The following is a 23,198-nucleotide window of genomic DNA, read 5'->3' on the forward strand; positions in this document are numbered from 1 at the left end:
ATGCCTTTGGCACCGTTTGTCGCTGTCAACCATCATGGGAGTTCAATTGTACTTGCTTGTGCTTTGATTTCACACGAGGATACTGACACATTTGTGTGGTTATTCAATGAATGGCTCAAGTGTATGGGTAAGGCACCGAAGGGGATTCTCACTGATCAAGACAAAGCAATAGGAAAGGCAGTGCGTATAGTTTTCAAGGAAGTACCACACAGGCTATGCTTGTGGCATATTATGAAAAATGCATCAGTTAATTTGGGTTCCCACAAGAAATGGAAAGAAATTGAGGTAGCACTGAAAGTAGTTGTCCATGAATGTCTAGACCAGGATGAATTTGAAGAAGCATGGGATGCAATGGTAAATAAGTTTGAGATCGGTAGCAATACTTGGATACAGGAATCCTATAGGCTGAGGGATAGGTGGGCACCTGGGTATTATCAAGACAATTATTGGGCTGGAATGTCTTCCACCCAGAGAAGTGAAGGCATGAATCATTTTTCAAAAGGCTCAGTAACATTGATACCCCGTTGGCTCGATTTGTTGAGCTTTATGAGGCTGCCATGGGGAGCTTATCATATACAGAGCAGTTGTTGAATTATCATTCATCGGATAAACCACTTCCGGTGGACAAAACTATACTTGCCGAGTACGTTTTCCACAGCAAGTACACCAACGCAAAGTTCAGAGAGGTAAATGATGAGTGCCTAGGGGTACGACATACATACATCAATAAAACCTCAGCGCTTGGTACAATCAGCTTTTACAAAGCTGATGAGAAGATTCCAACCCCCATAGCTAGGAAAAGGTGGAAGAGTTACACGCTGACTATTGACAAAGAAAAAGGTGATTTCTCATGCTCATGTAAGTTGTTCGAATTTAGAGGAATATTGTGTAAGCATATTATTCGAGTAATAGAGTTAGAGGATATAGCTCACATCCCGGAGAAATATATTTTAAAATGCTGGAGGAAGGATGTTGTGAGGCGATACGAGGGAATACATGTAGCATACTATGACCTTGACTCAGAACGAGTTAAAAAGAAAAAAGAAATAAGCCAAAGAAACAAATACCTTAGCACACTAGCCATGCACAATGACACTACATTTGCCATGTATAAGGAAGTCACAGATAAGATTAGAATTGAGTTAGAGGATTTAATAGGTATTGCGCGTAAAGATAATGATGCACACTGCTGGTGGGATGAATCTTCACGCAAAGTATTCGGCCGTCAAAGGGTACGTCCAAGGGAACACAACGAAAGACACTTAAAAAAGAGTGTAGTACCCGTTGAAGGTGGCACAAAGGATCCTATTGATAAGAGAAAAGCTGGTAGGGGTAAAAATACCCGAATCCCTAACCCAGCAGAGAAAGGTGGAAAGTCGAAGAAAAAGTTTAAATATACTCCAGAAGAAATTGCTCAAAACGAGGTAACCTGGTGTATTTTGTTCTTTCAAAAACAGGAAAGTATAGTTTTTACATATTATTTTGATAACTGAAGTAGATATTATGGTAACAATGGCTGATAGTAAGTAATAATATTAGTAACCATAGAAGGGAAATCTGATTTAGTACATAAACTCGTCTTTTTTACTTGACGTTTTAAAAAATGTGAATTTCTTGTCAAAATTAATCTATTAAATGCGTTGAAATATTACTCCTAATACAGTAATGTGAGCGGTTAACAACTAATTACTACAATTAAAAACCAGTTTATTCTTCTACGTTATTGTTATTATGATTATTATTATTATTATTATTATTAGTATTGTTATTATGATTATTATTATTATTATTATTATTATTATTATTATTATTATTATTATTATTATCATTATTAGTATTGCTATTAGTATTATTACCATTAGTTATTATTACTGTTATTATTATTATTATTATTATTATTATTATTATTATTATTTTATTATTATTACTGTTATTATTATTATTATTATATTCACTAATCCTTCCTGTTTAATTACTACAAGGAAATAATAAGGAACACATTTGGGACATTAAATGGAAGGTGGCCTGGAATGGCTCCAAACAGTAACATGAGTGGAATACCTAATATTGGTGAATATAGCAACAACATCACCAACATAGCGGCAATAGAAGGAAGTTCGTCCAGAATAAGAGGCAGCAACGCAATGTCGTATGGATCACATCCAACAATGAGTATTGACCAATCTAATCAGTCTAGATACACACTAGAGTTTCGGTTGATATGAATGAAAGGGATCCATATTGGTTATGTAGCACTCAGTAATAGATATGATGTACAAGCTTTATTAGACCCTGCTGTTACTTACGGAGTTTCCTGGAACATGTTTTATTTTGTTTGTAATCAAATTGATGCCTGAAGCTTGTTTTTTTTCTGGCACATATTTTGCTACCAATTTGTCACCAGGAACATTTTATTTTGGTAACATTTTGTTGAATGGTGATTGGTATATTTCAATTCTAGTAACATAATTGTTTGCTAACATGTTGATTGTATGTTTCACTTGGAATTAGGCAATTAATATTTTGATTAATTTTTTTTTTGAGGGCATTGTATTTTGATTCATTAATAAGTTTCAATTATAGCAATAAGTTATTTATGCATATCAATAATAGTAGGAGTGTTTTATATTTTTATTTTTCTACAATAATCTTATATAAATTCTGAACTAAATCTAGCCTGAAATAGACATGATCAGATTTACCAAAAAAATTATTAAAAAATATTTTAGGTGTAGAAAATTTAAAATGACAAGATAGAAATGGAAAATATTTACGTGAAAAATTATATATCATTATTTTTAAAAGACTACTTAGTCATTATATATATGTACTTGATACAAATTAAGGGGTACTTGAAAATCTAGTATTTAAACGCAAATGTGGCTTTAGTCACCAACAAGTGCCTATTTACTAAATAGTCAACCATCACTATTTAGATGTATATACGGAGTACCATGCAACAAGATATTTTAAAAAAGATAAATAACAATACTTATTTGTATAGTTTGGTTGTAACCTTATTACATTACCATTGTATAAGGATTTTTTCATTACAAAAGTGTAATTATGCACTGTATCATACAGCGGATATACCAATTAAATATTTTCGGTTACTATAAAATGTACTAACTAATGTTAAACGTAATTTGTTCACCAAGCGACACATGTAGATAACTCTTCAACCGCCTCAGTGTAGTGACACATATTTGGTTTTATGTAGATAAAATTCAATCGTCTCAGTGTGCCTATATATATACCAATATACCATTTATTTGTAAAATGACATTCACAAACTAATTGAGATAAGAGGTTAGTTTAGTAAGAATGGAGGGTCGTGATCATGGGAAAAAAGAATCACCCCAAGATGGGAATAAAATAGACAAAGGAAAGAGGCCTCGTATGGAAGATAAATCATTAGAAACGTCTGATTCAAATGTTCATAAGAAGCCCAAGAAATTCGAGAAGGTAATGTCATATATTATCATAAAATTATTATAATTAATTTTTTTTTTAAAAAAAGACATGTCTATATTATAGTAATTTATAATAAATGTTGTATGTGCAGGGAGAATGTTCAAACACTAAGGACAACACAAAATGTTGTTGTCAACGAAGGATCAGAACAATGAGGAAGTTGGTTTCGATTGGTGCATCCCCGAAGCCAAAAGGTTTATTCTTCCAATTATGTGACAGGCATGATATCCTACCGTATGATGAAAATAGATTGGCGCCTTTCGTATGGGATGAATCTGTAATGCACCATATATGGTTGAAATTATGCGACAAGGATCTTGTAAGGTCTATGGCAGTTTGCAAGGAATGGGGAAGGGTTATACCCCATTGGAGGTACTGCATGGGTGATCCTTGGTGTATTCCACCATGTATTCAAAGACCAAAGTTTTTCGATGCATGTTGTGATGATGAATCAAATTCCGACAGTGATGATGGACAAAAATAAGTTGAATTGTATATGAATTATTAGTATTAATTATGATATATTATAATATTATTAGTATTATCTGTGCTAATTCCGTAATATCATTATATACTGACATATGTTATGTCATGAATATGTATTTATAAGTTGTACTTTTATTAATGTAACATGTGAATAGGACTCATTGTAATACAGCATTAATATGTAGTTTTAGCCTATGTAATATATATATTCTTCCCTGTTATATTTTATATTAATGTACAAATTTATAATTTATAATAGTATGAAGTGTAAATATCAATGAATAATTTTAGGTTACTATAATATTATGTATCTAATAGCAACTCATTGTAATACAACATTAATATGTAGTTTTAGCCTATGTGATAGAGAATGAAAAAGGAAGTGGAGTAGCTTGTAAATGTAAGGTAAAATATTTACCCAAAAAGGAAACGTGTCAACTAAAAAAAATGGAGGTAGTATATATATATATATAAATATATATATATATATACACACACACACACACACATATACATATATATATATATGTATGTATGTATATTAATGTATAAATTTATAATAGTATGAAGTGTGAATATCAATGAATAATTTTAGGTTACTATAATATTATGTATATTGTAGCAACTCATTGCAATACAGCATTCATATGTAGTTTTAGCCTATGTAAAATATATATATATATATATAATTATCAATGAATACTTTTAGGTTACTATAATATTATGTATCTAATAGCATATGTGAATTGAAGTACTTCGTATTTACCAAAATAATATGTATCGTGATAAAATAAACTACAACTTTTTACATATTCTTAATGGGGCTCTCTAAATCTTTGTAATCAAATGTTACGTATTAGTAGTTAAACGAAATCAAATTAACAAATTAAATCTATCTATATATATATAAGTAATCAAAAACTCTAACTAGAAACGACACATGTTCCCATTTAATTACACTTCTCTATATTATTCTCTAATCCAAGTACCGCATGTGTTATTGCATTTATTAATATTTTAAGTCTATTTCTAAGTCGTCTTTCATTAAATTTATACTTCATCTTCACCTCTCCTCTTCAATTCAACTTTTTCCTTTTCTGTTTTTAGTTTTAGCTCCTCCAGGCCACCCCCTTTATTTAAGACTCCTATTCCTCGAGGACGTGAAACAAAAAGTAATAAATCTAATATATGTATGTAACGGGGAGTTTTTTCCCGAGGTTTTAGAGAGCCGCATAGGATATAATTTTCTTATTGTGCCATGTAAGAATATAAATTTTATTAGTATCTAAATTAATAATAGATTATTAAATCTTTTATAATTAAATAATTCATATGGCACGTAAGCAAAATTGACAAAAGTGATTTTAATATTTAAATTATAATTAAACAATTCAAATGTCACGTAAGAAAAATTGGCGAATGAGAGGTTTAAATTTAAATTAATTAAACATAAAATAAAATATTTTTGATATTAAGAACTTTATCTAAATATATAACCAATTTTAACACAGTAATTAAAAAAAATTATTTTAAAAAATCTAGTTATAATCTAAGGACACGATATTATCAATATATATAAGTGGCCTTTTTTTATAAAAACTAATAAAGCAAACTATATATTTCACTTCTTATTATTTTACTTTCTTTTATTTACAAACAATGACCGGAGCATCGCCAGAGCCAAAAACTAGTTAAGAGATAATAAGTTGTTCTATGTTACGGAGTATATATACATATCTCATTCATGTGTACTACAATTTAAAAAACGCTAGTATAAGTAGTTAATTTGTACATAGTACATGTTGGGATTGGTAAATTTACTCAATTAAGTAGCAAATAAATGTGAAATGAATAATACGAAATTAAGGTTATATCTAAGACGATTTACTTTTTACACGATCAATCAAATGATATGATTTTACTTAAGCATATATGCAAATATACTCCAATATTCTATTTTCTACCATAAATTATAAATTCAAATTTTGTAACCTTGTACTATTATAATTATTGTATAGTGTAGGATAACTATTATTAGCAGTTCTTATTGAAGGATAGCTATGTCGTTTATAGTCGTTGTTTAAGATTAATTTGATTTTTACATGATTATTAAGGAACAACTGTTTGATAAGTGTCAATTTCTGTACATATAACATAACCTAACAAGTCCATTTGTTTTCGGGGTTTCAGGGTATATAGTCTGCAAATTGCTAATATAAAAAGTTATTTACTATACTCATACTAGTAAACGCTAATATAAATAGTTAATTTTTTGTTAAAAATCAAGGTCGGTGTAGGATTTTTTACTGATTTAATGAGTATTTGATTAGTATCCAACACATTTGAATTTGAACATGATTAATGGAAAAATATGATTTTACTTAAACAATTTTTATTGTTACTAATTATATATGTATCTGTGTATCATCCAAGAAAGTCACAAGGACTGAAATTTAATTACCCGTTCAAGTTCAGAATCTAGTTTGAAAATTCGTGGAAATCTTAATACGAGAAACGAATGACATTAATTCAATATAAAGTATATTTTATCTAAATTGATATCATATACTGGAATGTTCAACGTCAATTGTTGAATCTGGAAAAACGAGATAGATAAGAGCAGTGAAATTCATTTAATTAAATTAAACACATGTTAGAAATAAATCGATCATGGTGGATTGTTGATTGTTCAAAATCGAATTCGTTTGTCCAATACACATGCTCGGGAATAGAAAATTCTTATAACTTCATCTGAGTAACAATTGTCGGCGCTGGATTCCGTAATCTTCACCGGCGTCCTGTTCATCTTCTCCGGCGTCCTGTTCATCTTCTACGGCAACGCTATCATATTAACCTGTATAATGGTTGTGATACCATCAATGATAAAATAATAGAAATTTCAGAAAAAAAAAAAAAAAAAACACCCCAAAATTTTTGTGCATTAAATGCAGTTAGGCGCCAATAAATTTGGCCAGCCATTTTCCCGCTTCCAGTAGCTTGTTAGCGCCAATGAGGGTGAAATTTTCCCCCCTAAAATTCCCTCTTCTTTTTTTGGCTCTTGCTTATGTGGCAGCATCTCATTGGGAATGTATGTGTATCACTGTCCTATACAGTGAATGTATATGTATCACTGTCCTATCTTACATAAATTAATTCCCCACATAAAAGTTAGCAAACTTAAAATTGTTCACTTTTGAAGAAGATAATTCAAAGGAGGAAAATTTGGAATTCAACAACATGGAAATTAGGGATTTATTTTATTTTATCGTTATAAAATTGACATTTGTACTTCAATGTCTAATTACCATTAACACTTCTTATTTTAGCATGGCAACCTCACCTGAACTAATTTTTATACTCTGTATTGTTTTTCTCTTTCATGAACAATTACTTAAATCGTTTACATGTGCAACCTCTAAATCTTCTTGAAATTACACATACAATAGTTCTACAAGTATTTAGAAATGAAGGGAGTAATATTATACTTTTTGGTGGTAATATTTGTAACATTTATCTAAACAAATGAGAAAAATTGTTGGTTAATGAGGTATACTCCGTACTAAATTTCCTTTACACACACACACACACACACACACACACACACACACACACACACACACACACATATATATATTAACATTCTTTGAAAAAAAAATAAAAATAAAAACACTTCCTTTACCGTTGTTTTCGGAAATGCATTTAACCCTTTACTCCCAATGTTAGACTTTATTTTACTCATTTTCTTATTTTATCCACCAATTCTTACACCCAACCTTATTTTTATCATCTATCACTTTGTCTCATATTATAACCAAAGTTTTTCTTTCTCCCGTTCATTACATTAACACTATTATTTGTCCAATATTTTATTTTTAATAACCGTGCAAACTAGTAAATTTTAAGATCAAATAAAAATGGAGGTAGTGCTTTCTTGTGGTGATATGAAACACTTTGAATAGGTTAAAAATTTGGTCGTGGTCTAGTTGTGTATTGACACATTGACATGTGGCCATTGGTTCAACCTTGAAGGCCAATTAGAGTGTCACATGGCTCTAGTACGTGATTATATTCAACTTTCTTCCTGAACCCATGATCGTGATTGCATGGAATGCTAGGGGCATTGCCAGAAAGGGGATTTTGTCTAATGTCCTTCATCTCGTTGCTGAACATGTTCATGATATTCTGTTTCTCTCTGAAACCAAGACAAGCAGGGCACACACTGGAAAAAAATCATCAAAGCTCTTCCTTTTGATTCGTTCCATCTAGCTGAGCCTCGTGGTTTCTCAGGAGGTATCCTTCTCTTATGGTACTCTAATGTGCTCGATTTCTATTCCTTCAACAGGGACTTACATGCCATCCATGGGGTATTCAAGGTAAAAGCCTCATCTCATGTTTCCTTTATGTCGGCTATTTATGCTAGTCCTAAATACAAAAGTAGACTAGATACTTGGGCTGATTTAGAAAGAATTGCAAATTCTATTTCTCTACCTTTGTTTGTTATTGGTACCTTTAATGAAATCATGTCACAATATGAGAAACTGGGAGGTAGAGTGCTAAATGCTAGGAGAGCTTTGAAATTTCAGTAGTGCATAATCTCCTCTAGTCTTATTGATATGGGGTGTATAAGTAATAAATTTACCTGGTCTAGCAAAAGAAAACTAAGGCCCATCATGCAAAGGCTTGACAGAGCTTTTGTTAATTCCTAATGGATACATGCCTTCCCTGAATCATCTCTATCTTACCTTCCCAGAACATCTTCTGATCATGCTCCCATAAATTCAACTCCTCTTTGCCAACTACCCCTCAATACACCTCAAAACAATTCAAAATGGAAACCTTGTGGTATTTTGACCCATCCCTCACTACTCTAATCCAAAATAACTGGCCTGTTGGGAATGCAACTCTTCACCAGAAACTTCTCTCTATCTCTCATTCCATCAAATCATGGGTGACCTCAAATGAGGGTTCACCATTCATGAAGATCTCTGTCATCTCCAAGAGACTCTCTGGAAGGATATCCATGCCTTTGCCCAGTCTTGCTTCCTCAATAAATCAGTTCCTGCTAAAGTTAATACAACTTCAATCAACCTCAGCTCATACCTAAGGTGGAACTACCGGAAACCTCGAAACAATACAGACCAATCAGCCTTTGTAACTCCTCCTACAAGGTCATCTCTAAAATCATTGTTAGGCTCTTTCTTGATTCTCTAATCTCCCCAAACCTTTCTGGAAGGGGGTGCGAGAATAATTACATAGCAGCCTCTGAGATTCTCCACTCCATGAGGAAAAAAAGTGGAAGTAGAGCATGGTTTGCTTTGAAGCTTGACCTGGAGAAAGCCTATGATAGGTTAGAATGGTCCTTCATCAAAACCGATCTCATTAGGAGTGGCCTTGATAAGCCCTTCACTGATCTAATTATGAGTTGCATCTCCTCTTCTTCATTTCAAGTTATGGTGAATGAAAGACCTACCCCCTCCTTCTTAGCTTCTAGGGGCATCAGACAAGGGGACCCTATCTCTTCCTATATCTTCATTTTGTGTATGGAATATCTATCCTCTCTCATCTCCTCTGCTTGTGATGAAGGCTCATGGATTCCTTTTAGCTTCAGAAGGAATGTCATTTCTATCTCTCATCTACTATTTGCAGATGACTTGATTCCTTTTGGGGAGGCCTCTCACCAAACTTTCATTTCCCTAACAAACACTCTTGATCTCTTCTTCTCTTTATATGGATAGAATATGAACCCCTCTAAGAGCTACCTCTATTTCTCCAAAACTGCATCTCCTCACATCAGAGACTTCTTTTCCTCTTCTCTCCGCATTGAAATCACTGAGGACCTAGGTACATACCTTGGGTTTCCATTAACTGACAAGAGACCCATCCCTACCCAGGTGAATTGAGCAGTCCTCATCAAATATGTTCTTTCCACAATCCCACAATACTCCATGCATGTCCTCTCTTTACCCAAAAAGCTATGTCATGAAATTGATCAAACTTGTAGCAAGTTTTTCTGGAGGAGTATAGAGGATAAGAAGAAGAGTGATATGATTGCTTGGTCCAAATTGTGTGGTCCTTATGAAAAAGGGGGGCTGTCTTTCAGAGAAACCCATCTCCAGAACCTCTCCCTCCTTGCCAAACTATGCTAGAGAATTCATAATTCTTCAAACATTTCTACCAAAATTATCAAAGACAAGTACTACTACAGGATACTTCCTATTTCCTTTAACAGGGGATCTCATATTTGGCAAGCTATTAGAAAAGGCTGGGATACCTACCAGGCCTTCACCCAATGGTTGGTTGGTAATGATGCAATTTGCCTCCTTTGGCTAGATAATTGGACAGGCATGTGTCCACTTAGAAACCTTATTTCTGGGCCCCTTCCCCACCTAGAAGAGGAAAACACTGTAAATTCCATCATCTGTGATGGCACCTGGGTTTTTGGAAATCTTTCTATCTCTCTTCCCCCTAACATAATCCAGCATATTAGTGGGATCACTACCTTTCCCCAAAGGGAGAATACCCCATTCTGCTCCCTGGGTGAAGTTTTAAACTCAATAAAAGCCTACACTCTCCTTTGGAATAACCAAAATCCTCTCCAACGAAACTCTGAAGCTTGGCAATTCATCTGGAACCTCAAACAATCCTTGCCATAAACTTCTTCATATTACAAGTTTTCTGGGATAGGCTTCCCACTGCCTCTTTCTTGCACTTAAAACACATTATTCCTTACCCTACCTGCTCTTTTTGCCCCTCAAGAAGATGCACTCCATGTTTTCATCCAATGCCCTAGAGCCCAAGAGATCTGGAGTGACACTCAACAATGCCCATCAAATCTAAACCCTCCCTGTGTTCTCATCTTGGCTGGCTAACAATCTCAAAATTAATGCCCTTAACCCAACCTTCAATGCCAGGGAAGCAAGGAAGGATCTAACTCTATCCGAGGCTTTCAAGAACAGTATTTTGTGTATGGATCAGCTTTATGTAATATATCTCCCTCCTGATCCTTTGTCTTTTGTAGGGGAAAACAATAGATCCCATTTTTGCCCATGCTTGGGCAGTAACTCATAGGTTGTTAACCTAGTTTTATTCTGTATGGCTTGTAATTATCTAACTTTTAATTTGAAACCTGTTATGGCATAATATATCTGCTCCTTTTCAAAAAAAAAAAAAAAAAGGAACGCTCAAAATGCCCATGAAAATGATTTTACATTTAAAAAAAAAAATAAAAAAAGATGGATGCCTACACGGCTACACCCCATTTTAAGCTACATAACCTTTGAGGCTAAGAATATGCTTCAAATTATGGTATAAATACCCTGTTTATTTACCAATGGAAGATGTAATGCTTGGTCCCTGCAGGCGCCGGTACGAAGTACCGTACCGACTTTTCAAAACGACACCAAAGGCGGAAAGAACATATACTATGAAACAAAAGAACATGGGTGTTTAAAGAACATAGCTCTAGTTTATAAAGAACGCGAAAGAGAAGGAGGTAAAAAGTAAAAAGTAAATTATTTTTTTTACAGTATAATACTTTCTCTAGAAGTTTGACAAAACAAAAGTTTCTCTCTCTAGAAATGTTTTCTCTCTCTCAAAAAGTTAAAAAAATCCCAAAAAAACTTCAAACTTCAAAACCCTAAGCAATTTTTGAAAAAATTTGTACTTCTAAATCCAAAATTCTTGAATATGACGGATAAAAACTGCAAGTAAGTATAATTTTTGCAATGCCTTAATGTTTAATTTGGAATTTGATCGGTTTTTTTTTTTTTTATTATTTTTTTTGCAATTCATACTAAAAATTAATTGTTTCACCTTGTTACTTTTTTTGTTGTTTGATTTTCGATTTTTTTGCAATTCGTTTGATATTTTTTGTGATTTTGGGTTCATTTGTTTGTGCTACAATGATAAACAAACAAGTTGAAGATGGAGATATTGAAGACAATCAACCCATTAAAATATATAAGAAGAATGGAAAAAAGAAAAAAAGTGAAAAGTTGTGAAGAGTGTTGAAGAAGCTATTGTGGACCCATCAATTTTACTAGAAATTGAAAAAAAGGCAATGTTGAAGAGGAAAATACAAAGTAAGTACGGAGTACATTATATTATTTGTATATAATTGACTTTAGGTGAAGCTATTGTTGTTGTAACGTACATACTATTAAATTGTAATGAACATATACCTAAAGAAAAAGAATATATTTGCACCAAAAAAGAGTGAAAAAAAAAACATATGTCCATGCTCTTTGATTGTCAGTATAATGTACTTTTATTTGTGATATAATGTTCGTTGCTTATTGCAAAATTTTCTTTGAACTTTGTCTTTAAATTATGATGGGTGTATATAAATAATGTTCATTACATAATATATCATGTTCTTTATTAATATTGTAGATGTTTTTTATATATATAAAAAAAAACATAAAATTAAATGTTCTTTACAATACAGTATATGTTCTTTACAAAATAATTGTATGTTCTTTAAAATAACTACATGTTCTTTCCGCGTTTTTATCTGTACTATGCACGATACCAACGCCTGTACCTTAAAATTTTCATGGAAGCTATTCATTACTACACAAATATAAAGGCATTGCAAAAAATGGCTCCAGCTTCACACACTAAATACTCCTTTGCTGGTGACTATAACTTGACGACCACCTATTTATTTCTTCTTTGCAGGTTCATCCAATAGTTGTGAAATCATCATTGTACTCTTTAGGGATATCACGCTAATATAAAAAATATTGAACATTTAAATGAAATGAAAAAAAATATAGCTGTTCGCTTAATTGGATTTTTAATTTTAACAAAGTGTTTTTTTTTTTTAATTCTTCTTTCATAATTCATAGGAGAATTTACGCATCGTACAGAGTAATATGAAGTATATACCGAGAGTCACAAGAGCCTACACAAGTACATTATACAGAGTATTCTTATATGTATAGACAATATGTGTAACTAAAGAGAAGTGTGAATAAAATCAACCGTGCAAGTGTTGCAATAGAGAACAAAATATAATATGAATACATGATACTTTTGTTTTTTTTTTTTTTTTTAATTTGGACATATTTAATCAAGTTGAATTGTTGATGCTTTAACCAACTAACCATTACCAAACTAAAATACCAGCTAAGCTAGAACATGGTTCACAACACAAATGAATTATTGCCTTTCAGCATTAAATAAATCAATAGTGCAAATTATATTATACATATATAATGAATACACTAGCATTTCCATACATGTGTTACAATACTCCTTTTGAGTAACAGCTAATATTAAAAAAAAATAAAAAATGTTCTCACAGATCCAAAAATAAATAAATAAAGATGTGCATTCTCTACTCCCCACCGACACCAACTCTTGCCAGTAATTTCCCACTACTTAGCCAGTAGCCACCGACCTTAGTTTCATCCTTTGTAAACCAACTTAACCCATATAGCCATATAGGTTAAATCCAGACGCACCCAAGAGTAATTTCTGCTCATTTACCGTTTTTATTTTTTATAGTACACATGGATCATTTTAAATGAGCGAAAAATAACCGGGTGCACCTTGCAAGATACGAGTACCATGGTAATAAGCAATGTTGCAACTAAAAGTGAACGGAAAAAGAATAAATTTTAACCGGATGCTTATTGATAGGTGCAAGCTTTCTTGAGGGAAATAGCAGAATTGGGTTTCTTAGGATTATATGCAACTACACAATCAATAGTTTTGTAGAATTTAGGTTTCACCAATCTTCCCAACACATAAGCTCTAGATCGAACAGTGAAGCTAAGCGACATGTTCACCGTCGCCGTCGGTACGCCTGTCGATGTGCCAACCAAGCTTTGCCCGCTTCCATATAGCGGGATTTTATCCCCTAGTATTTGCACATTCACTGTTTTCTGACTCTTTCTTGACTGATAGAATTTCTTGAGCTGCATCAAATAAAAATCAAATTATTACTGAATGAATGGTTATTAATAATTATAAATCGAAATTGAAATTATTTGACTGTAAAATTTGTATGGATCTAATTAGATACTTACGTTTCCTGTGCCAACGGTGATTTGTGAGAATGATAGATCTAGTGGAGTAGATGTTACATGAACCCCGAAGAATGTTGCAGTATTTCGATACAGAAATTTGAGAGTCGAGTTCACTGACGCCATTTCTGTTGCTACTCCGGTTGCATCTGATCCAGCCGATACTAGAAACCGATCAAACTTTATACTCTATTGAATCCAACAACAAACAAAAATTAGCAATCGAGCTATTTAATTACACACAAATTCATTACAATTTTCGCGATTTGAAACCAATTACCTTGACAGTGATCTTGGGTTTCTGAGGGCGAGCAGCGCCCCAAAGAATAAGGGAGAAAAACGAGAAGAGAACGAAGAACCCTAAAATAAAAGCGAGAACATAGCAGCGGCGTGGTAGTGGTTTCTGATTCTCTTCGTCTTCAATAAGATTTTCTTCTTCAATAACATCACACTCTTTCCAAGGAGCTTGATTTTTCTTATGACCCCCTTTCCTAGCACCACCAGATCCACCGTCATTAGGGGATATCTTGCGAGACCCACTGCCGGGTTTAAGCGAGCCGGAGAATCGAGTCGATGACGATTCACGAGAATGGCGGCCAACAGAGGAATGAGAGTGCGGGGGAGAGCCAGCAGGGCTCAGCACTGGTGTTGATTGGAATGATGTCGTAGTTTTTTCGCCATCGTGCGAGTCTCGGGACGGACTCTGCACGTAATACACCGGCCGCCGAGGGGGAGACCGGTTCGGGGACGAGGCGGATAAACTGGTGACCTCGGAATCAGTCTTTGCGTGCATCTTGTGGTTAAATTGAATGCAATTTGAATACAAAGCTAAGCTACTATGGAGTAGTTTAGTGGTGAAATTGGGAATTTGGGGAAATTGGTTTTGAGGGTGTTGTAATTGTACTAGTGAGAATGTGAGTTGGGTGTCTTTTTATTTAAGTGGGTTTGCTTGTAAATGGGGGTGTTTGATTGTTTGGTGTTTTTTTAAGTTGGGTTGTGAAATGAGGAGGAGAATATTTACGCCTGTGGAGGTTTCGGTGGAGTCTGATTTATTATTTAGCTGTATAATTGTGATTTTAGTTTTTAAATGTAATAAAGAAAGACAAAAATAAAGTTGGGAATGTGGTAAAAATGAAGGACTTAAAGTATATTGCTTGGAAGGATCTGAGTACTGACATGTGACAGCTTCGTAAGAGTTGGCAGCTTGGCAGGATCTTTTTTGTGTTATGTTACCTAACATTTTACTGTAAGGTCATGTTACTTCACCTTATTTTTGCTGAACTGAAATTATTCTTACTAAAATAAAATGAGAAAATACAAGTTTCTCAACATGAGAAACTTTATATGTTTCTCAAAAGGGCATTTTGGTCTTTTGATAAAAAAATACCCACTGCTCTAAACTTCTCTCTCCTCGACAATGGACTTTGAGCAGTTTTCAACAATGAAAATCGCATAATTCTTCAACAATGGAGGAAACACTTTCAAGCAATGACAATAACCTACCATTTGGGGTTAACCATGCCCTTAATTTATATATTCTTCTTAGGGTTTTTCGTTAAATTCGACGGCAAAGCCGCCGAATATGGTGGTGTTAAGGTTGGGGTTTGTTATAGTATTGGTGGTGTTGGGATGGTGTTGGTTATGGTGATGATGAAATTCTTCTGCCATTGATGATGATTCAAAAGGTTGAAGAAAGAATGATGAAAACAAAGGGAGCTGAGAAGGAAGAGGATGAGTCAGCAAGAAAAATAATGAAATATTGTAAAGTTTGCCATTATTTACAATATTTGCCATTTTGAGAAACATGATTGTTTCTCAATTGAGAAACTGGGGCAAGCTCAAATAAAATTATACGAAGTATTTGTCGCACTTAAATTATTTTTACTAAACTTAAATTACTTTTACTGAACTGAAATTATTTTTGCTGAACTGAAATTATTTTTACTGATTTTCTAGTATAATTCTTCTTTATGAAAACTGAATTTTACTGAACTGAACTTATTTTTACTGAACTGAAATTAATTTTACTAAACTAAACTTATTTTTACTGAACTGAAATTAATTTTACTGAACTAAACTTATTTTTACTGAACTGAAATTATTTTTACTTAATATTATTTTTTTAAGGTGAAGTAAATAGGGCCTAAAGATTATTTCCTTTATTGCAGATTAATACTCTCCCTTCTCTAAATGTAAGGCTCATTTTAAATTTTTGTAGCTCTAAATATAGTTTCAATTTCCTTTTTTTATCATTTAATGTGTATGGGGTGATACCGGTGTCGATATGGTAACGGCAGATCCAGGTTGGAATATGCTTCGAAGAGTGCATCCTATAACGGAACCAAAGTCATATCAGCATATTACGCATGCACAAATGGCCATGTGGTCAAGCCACGTGGCCCGATCATCTTCTTATAAATACCTATTATCTACTCATTAAGTTGAATATCTTAATATAAAATCTCTCTCTCTCTCTCTCTCTATCTCTCTCTCTCACTCTCATAAACTTAAAACAAACTTTATCATTGGAGCGATTATCCCTGGACGAACCCCGGGGTTAGCTGACCCATATTGATTGTGTAGGTGCTTATTAGCTAGACGATATGTCTTTTACCACTCCTGAACACAAGTTATCAGACCTTATCCAGAACATATTATTCCTTGGAAATCACCCATTTACCCTTTTTTTTTTGTCTTTATTAGGTGAAGGGCTAAAAGTACCCTCTAATTTTTCTTATTCTTTGTGCATCATTACTCCACTTGTATAATTTACTCCCTCCGTCCCCTTTTGATAGTCCCTTATGGACAAATTTTAGTCCCCAAAATTTTCACCCCATTTGTTTTTTTCAACAACTATTAATATTGATTTTTTACCAAAATTCCCTCTAATTTGCAACAATATATGCGCAAATTTAACTTTTTCATGTAAATTTTGTTTTCCCATGTACTTTTATTACTCTCTCTACTTTTTTGCATACCCAATGTCAATTTACTTTTTCAATGTACTTTAACAATTCATTTTTGTGTTTATTAATTCCCGTGAAAAATGCCCATAAGGGACTATCAAAAGGGGACGGAGGTAGTAATATTTTTTTCTCATTAAAAAGGGTACAAAAATACATTTTCTCTTTCTTCTTTTTTAAATGATTATTTATTTATAAAAAAAACCTAGCCTCTCTCTCCTCTATCTAAAACCCTAGCCTCCATTGTTAATTTTGGAGAGGCTTTCATTGGTTTTTACCAGTGAATAGCCTCAATCGTGTATTTTTGTGTGCTTTTTCTCTTGTATTAAGTTTATAATAACTCTTCCTCTTCTAGGAAGAGCATATCTCCCTCGAAATACAGGTTTTTTTTTTCCTTCTTTAGGAGGATTTGGCTCCTTCAAAACACCGGGTTTTTCTTCTCTCTTTTGAGGGATCAAGGAGGATTTTCTTTTTATTTCATGGATTTCAATAAAGTTGCTTCATGGGTAAAACTTTGTGCGGGATCGAAAAAAGAGGTGAATATTTCGATTACGATCTTACAAATCAAGTGAAAATTTTCTGCACGGCTACAATAGATCGATAGACCCCCTCACTGCAGAAGGCTGTAAATCACAGCGATATGAAAGAGGGCCGGTATGAACAATGTACGATTTGCAGCAACGATCATAGCTTTGCTTACGGAATGTTTTTAATTGATTGAATTATTATCTATTTGGTATATCTAAATCTCTTTGTAGATGTCGTATGACTTTTTTTTATGAATAATTTTATTTTAAAAAAATGATTATGAATTTGCTTTTTCTATGTACTTTTACTACTTCCTTCTTCCCATTTCTTAATTCCCGTGTTATTTTCCAACTGAGAACTATATTTAGGGTTAGAAGGAGTAGTAACAAAATAACGATGAATTTGATAATGAATTTAAAAAAAAGGGAGAAAACTTGCAAGCGAAAGGTAAAAACTTGCAAGCAAAAACTCTAGAAAAACTAAGTATGCATGCGTAGACATCTACTTTTGGTCCCATGTCCCGAACGGAAGTGATATGACGATAAATAAAACCATCTTTTTGTTGGATCAACATGAAGGATATTTATGGATTGACGATCATGATTAAAACTTAAACACATAAAACAACTAAGCTCGACTCAATACGAAATGAATCAAAGCCAATTAATAATAAGTCCAATCAGTAATTAGGCCTAATCTCGAGATTAAACCTAATTTTGATGGATTTAGAGGCACCTAGGTTAAAAATCGAGGCTGCCGCAAGAAAATCCGCACGAAAATCAAAGAGTCGCGCTGGTTTGGCTCGCGCATCCAAAACAGTTACGCGCGGCACACAGCGCAACCTCCAATGGTGCACTCGTGGGAGATCCCGTATTTATAAAAATACTGATTCGAATCTTACCATAAAGCCATGCGCAAGATTATAAGTTGCGCTGCCACAGGTAGCGTTGCTAAATCACTTGCGCGCAACAGCCGTGCGCGACCTTACGAGATGCGCGCTCCACCTGGTGCGGCAGAATACTTAAAACCCTAAACTCACGCATTCCCTATAAATAGAGGTTCAATACAAGGCTTTGAACACACATAAATAACCCGAAAGTCAGCTGAAACTTTGTGAACTTATGCTTTAATCATCCCTCTTATCCTAAACACTCACCCCTTTTATTATTTGTTCTTACGGTAGAGGTTCCCGAACAAGAAGGAACCCATAAGTATTCTAAGCGGAGATCTAGCAAGGAAAAATGGTAAATTCCCGAGCACTTAGAATAATCACCTTTTGTTTTCTTGTTTAAATAACTTTTAATTAATTAATTAGTGTTTTTTGATCACTTAAAACGAACTTTTAATTAATCAATTCACATAGTATTCTTTCGTTAATCAAGACTAGAATTTGAATAAATTAATTGATTGTTTTATCACCTAAGCCAAGGAAAATCTTGTTTATTTTTGTTCTTTCACGAATTTGAATTAAATAAGAATAACGACACTTGCAATGTATTTCCTACGTGATTAATGTGTGTAAATAAAATTAACTAACTTATTTTTAGGTATCACGTTGCATATATTGTTTGGTAATGAAATTGTGGAAAAGGAAGAGTTAGCAGAGGCCGCAGCTAGGCTAGAATAGCGATTCCTCCCTAAAAGGAACGTTATTTTAGTACCCTCGCTCCCAAACTCATTTCTGGTACAACTAGACCAATTTGGGCATGGGTAAACTTATGATTCATGATAAATATTCCTTGAACTCTACTTGGGAGAAAGGCATGAACGAGGTTTATGAGTTTTCCTAAAAATCATTAGCAACTCCGTATTAGTTTCTTACAAAAAAGCGTAATGATAGGATCAACTCTAATTCAAGGTCCCCTAAACAGTCAGGAATTCAAATCCTAAAACACCCTAAAAATTGTAAAGTCCTAGGCTTTTAAAGGGCCATGGGCATAGAGGAGAAGGATCCCCTACGATGGGCACACCCTCCTCACAGTGGCGACTCCACTGGGGACTTAGAGGTTACAAGATTAGTTCTTAGTTATGGCTCAAGGTTTCCAACTTAGGTTGCCTATGAGTTGTAATGAGGGTTAACTTAGATAATCTCTAGTTAGAGAGCGAGATTTGAACGCATATTGTAATCCCAAGGCCACCGCTGTTTCTAATCCCAAAATGCATGCTTCATATTCTACGGCATTGTTGGTGACATCAAAGTCGAGTTTCATGGATATTGGGATGTGCTCTTCGTTGGGTGATACGAGCAAGACCTCTATACCACACCCCCTTTGGTTCGAAGCTCCATCGATATAGAGCGTCCATCTATCGTCTTCAGTCATAAGCAGATCTTCGTCAGGGAAATCATACTCATCTTCTTCTTTCTCAACTTCTTCTAATGGAAAGTCCGCTAGCTAAGAAGTCAGAAACCGCAGAACCCTTGATGGCCTTTTGTGGTACAAATTTCAAATCAAACTGAGCAAGGTTGACTATCCATCTTGACAACCTACCATTGAGTGTCGCTTTTTCGAACAAGTATTTGAGAGGATCAATCTTGGACACGACATGCACTGTATGAGTGAGCATGTAATGTCTTAATTTCTGTGCAGCCCACACAAGTGCGAGACACAACTTCTCAAGTGGTGTGTATCGTGTCTCATATCCTTGAAGCTTCTTGCTCAAATAGTAAATTGCATTCTCCTTGCTTTCGATCTCTTGTGCTAGCATTGCCCCCATCGTTTCTCTTGTGACCGTAAGGTAGAGTCGAAGAGGAAAGTCAGGCATTGCTGGTGCTAGCACAGGTGGGTTTGACAGGTACTCTTTGATCTTGTCGAAAGCTTTTTGGCAATCGTCATCCCACGTGACTGGAACGTTCTTCTTGAGCTTTTTGAATATAGGTTTGCATATCGCCGTGAGTTTGGATATGAACCTACTTATGTATTGCAATCTTCCAATAAAGCCTCGAATTTCCTTCTCAGTCTTGGGTGGTGGCATGGCCATGATTGCTTTAACTTTCGTGGGATTTATTTCGATCCCTCGAGAACTGATCACGTAACCAAGCAATTTGCCTGATGTAACTCCGAATGCACACTTTACTGGATTTAATCTCATGTTGTACTTGCGGAGTCTTTCAAAGAACTTGCGAAGTGCAATGATGTGGCCTGGGCGATCTTTTGATTTGACGATCATAACATCAACATAGACTTCCACCTCTTTGTGCATCATATCATGTAACAGTGCTGTGGCTGCTCTTTGGTAGGTGGCACCTGCGTTTTTCAACCCAAATGGCATTACCATATAGCAATATGTTCCCCATTGTGTAATGAATGTGGTTTTCTTCATGTCTTCCTCGGCCATAAGTACTTGGTTATATCTAGCGTAACCGTCCATGAAGGAGAGAAGTGCATGGTTTGCTGTGTTGTCGACCATAATGTCAATGTGAGGTAGAGGGAACCCATCTTTTGGACTTGCCTGGTTGAGATCCCCGTAATCGACACACATTCTGACCCTTCCATCTTTATTTGGGACAGGAATCACATTAGCTATCCATTCTGGATACTTGGACACTTTGATAAAACCTGAAGCTAGTTGCTTTCTGATTTCTTCTTTGATCTTGAGAGCCACATCCGGCTTCATATGACACAACTTTTGCTTGACGGGCTTCATACCTGGAATGAGTGGTATCGTATGTTGCGCAATATCCCTGTCAATACCTGGCATGTCTTGGTAAGACCAAGCAAATACATCAACAAATTCACTAAGTAAGTTAATTAGATCTCTGCGTTCATCTTGACTTAGTGTTAATCCAATTTTTACTTCTTTGGTAGTCGTATCATTGGAAATATTGATTGTTTCTGTATCTTCAATAATTGCTGTTTTATTATCATGTTCTTCCATTGCTTTTATTATTTCTTTGTCATTTTTATCATTAGCAAAGCAGTATTGATCAGGGTTGGGGGAATGACACACATCGTAAGCAAAGGTACTCATTTCATTAAAAACGTTGGTCATTACATCAGAGAGGGCAAGGTCAGGTGCGACCTCGCCAGAATTATTTGGAATAGAGGGGAGAGACTCGACAAGAGGCTGAACACTAGGAGGAACTACAGAAAAGGACTCGATAGCAGAAAGGGGGTCGGCCTTAGATCCTAGGGGTTCATCAACAGACTCAAAATCGAACTCGGACCCAGACGATTCAGGTTCATCAAACATGGGGCCTTCGCCAGTGGTTACTTCCAGCTTTTCTCCATTTGGCATGGTAACCTTCACCGTCTTGCGCCATCCTTTCGGAACACCATTAGCTGGGGCAATCAACTCTGAGGGATCAAAATCCTTGCTTGACACGACCGCTTGAATGAGCGTAGAGTCGTCATTGTTGATGTGCCTAGGTTCATTCTTTTCCAACCTGAAAAGAAGATTAATACTCATATCATCGGAACCTGGGCTAGTTGGTTCTTCGGCTGTTGAGGAGACATCACCTTCGTCAATGAAGTCGCAATCCATGAACACCTCAAAACCCGGTTCACGTTTTCCCTTGTAGATGAGAGGTTCAGGAAATTGGTAGCACGGGAAGTCCTCTCCTTCCTTGACGAATTGACCATTGAGCGTGAGGGGATAAGGATTTATAGCCATCTCCTTGTTCTCTTTTCGAGCTGCGTTCCGAGAAACCATCTTGATCACAACTTGTTTCATATCTTCTTTTGTTGGTATGAAACCTAGGCCAAAGGTGTCCTTCTTTAACGAACCTGAATGGCCCTAAAGTTTAGCTATCTTCTTTTTTATGCCAAGGGTCATCCTAGGGAAGTGCCCTTGCTTCTTCATAATCGCATTGATGTTGTCTTTTGAATAAGGATCAAACTCGAGGTGACACTTCTCATCTTCTTCAATCATAAGAACATCTTCTAGAGAAAAACCCCAGAGATCCTCATCATGCTCGACATGAACAATGGGGGTATCAATGACTTGAATACGCATGGGAGAGGCATCAATGGTGATAGGAACTCCTCCAACTATTGCTTTAACTTTTTGGTGCAGTGATGATGGGATCACCTTCAACTCATGAAGCCAAGGGCGACCTAACAACAGATTGAAAGAAGCCTTGATGTCCACCACCTGAATCTTGGTGCGACGTTCAATGGCTCCAATAGTGATGTTTAACATGATAGTATCCACGGCTTGACGGCGAGTATTACCATAAGCTCGGATCCCCTGAGTAGAGGGAATTAATTCTTCATCTTTTATGCCCAACTTCTTTGCAGTGCGCAACGGGCATACATTGATTGTTGAGCCATTATCAACTAGGCTCATGGGAACATTCATCTGTCTACACACCACAGTAAGGTGTAGGGCTTTGTTATGTTGATCCCCTTCCGGGGGTAAATCCTTATCAGAAAAGGAAATCAAGTTACTAGAACTTGGCAATTCAGTAGTGAGAAAGCTGACTAGTCCTTGAGGAGTCATATCACTATCAACTCCTATCTTCACAAGAGCATTCATCACAGCCTTCCGATGCTCATGAGACGTAGCCGACAGTTTCCACACATTCATTTCCACCTTGGTCTTATGCAATTGCATGATCACATCGTTGCTCACAGGGTCGATGGGATCAACTATTGGTTGTGCTTGCGGTGGAGGTGTAGGTGGAGTGGGTTGCTGTAACCTTCCACTCCTAGTGAGAACCTTGACTTCAGGGTCCCCCCAAACATCTTTGCTATCTTTTAGATTGACAGCGCCAAGA

The 23,198-nt window shown here is 35.2% G+C and overlaps 1 protein-coding gene across 1 annotated transcript; it reads right to left on the bottom strand.

The window, feature by feature from the left end:
* Positions 1-13,138: 13,138 nt before the first annotated feature.
* LOC145614687 (uncharacterized) lies at positions 13,139-15,065 on the bottom strand. The gene is made up of 3 exons (XM_081669759.1): positions 14,272-15,065; positions 13,995-14,180; positions 13,139-13,883 (listed from the first exon to the last, which is right to left on the bottom strand). Exons 1-3 carry the CDS (start codon positions 14,782-14,784, stop codon positions 13,596-13,598), a joined length of 987 nt encoding a protein of 328 aa, XP_081525885.1. The 5' UTR covers positions 14,785-15,065; the 3' UTR covers positions 13,139-13,595.
* Between the last annotated feature and the right edge of the window lie 8,133 nt (positions 15,066-23,198).

The sequence above is a fragment of the Chenopodium album genome, chromosome 25, assembly GCF_948465745.1.
Source record: "Chenopodium album chromosome 25, dcCheAlbu1.1, whole genome shotgun sequence".
In the NCBI taxonomy this organism is placed as follows: domain Eukaryota; kingdom Viridiplantae; phylum Streptophyta; class Magnoliopsida; order Caryophyllales; family Amaranthaceae; genus Chenopodium; species Chenopodium album.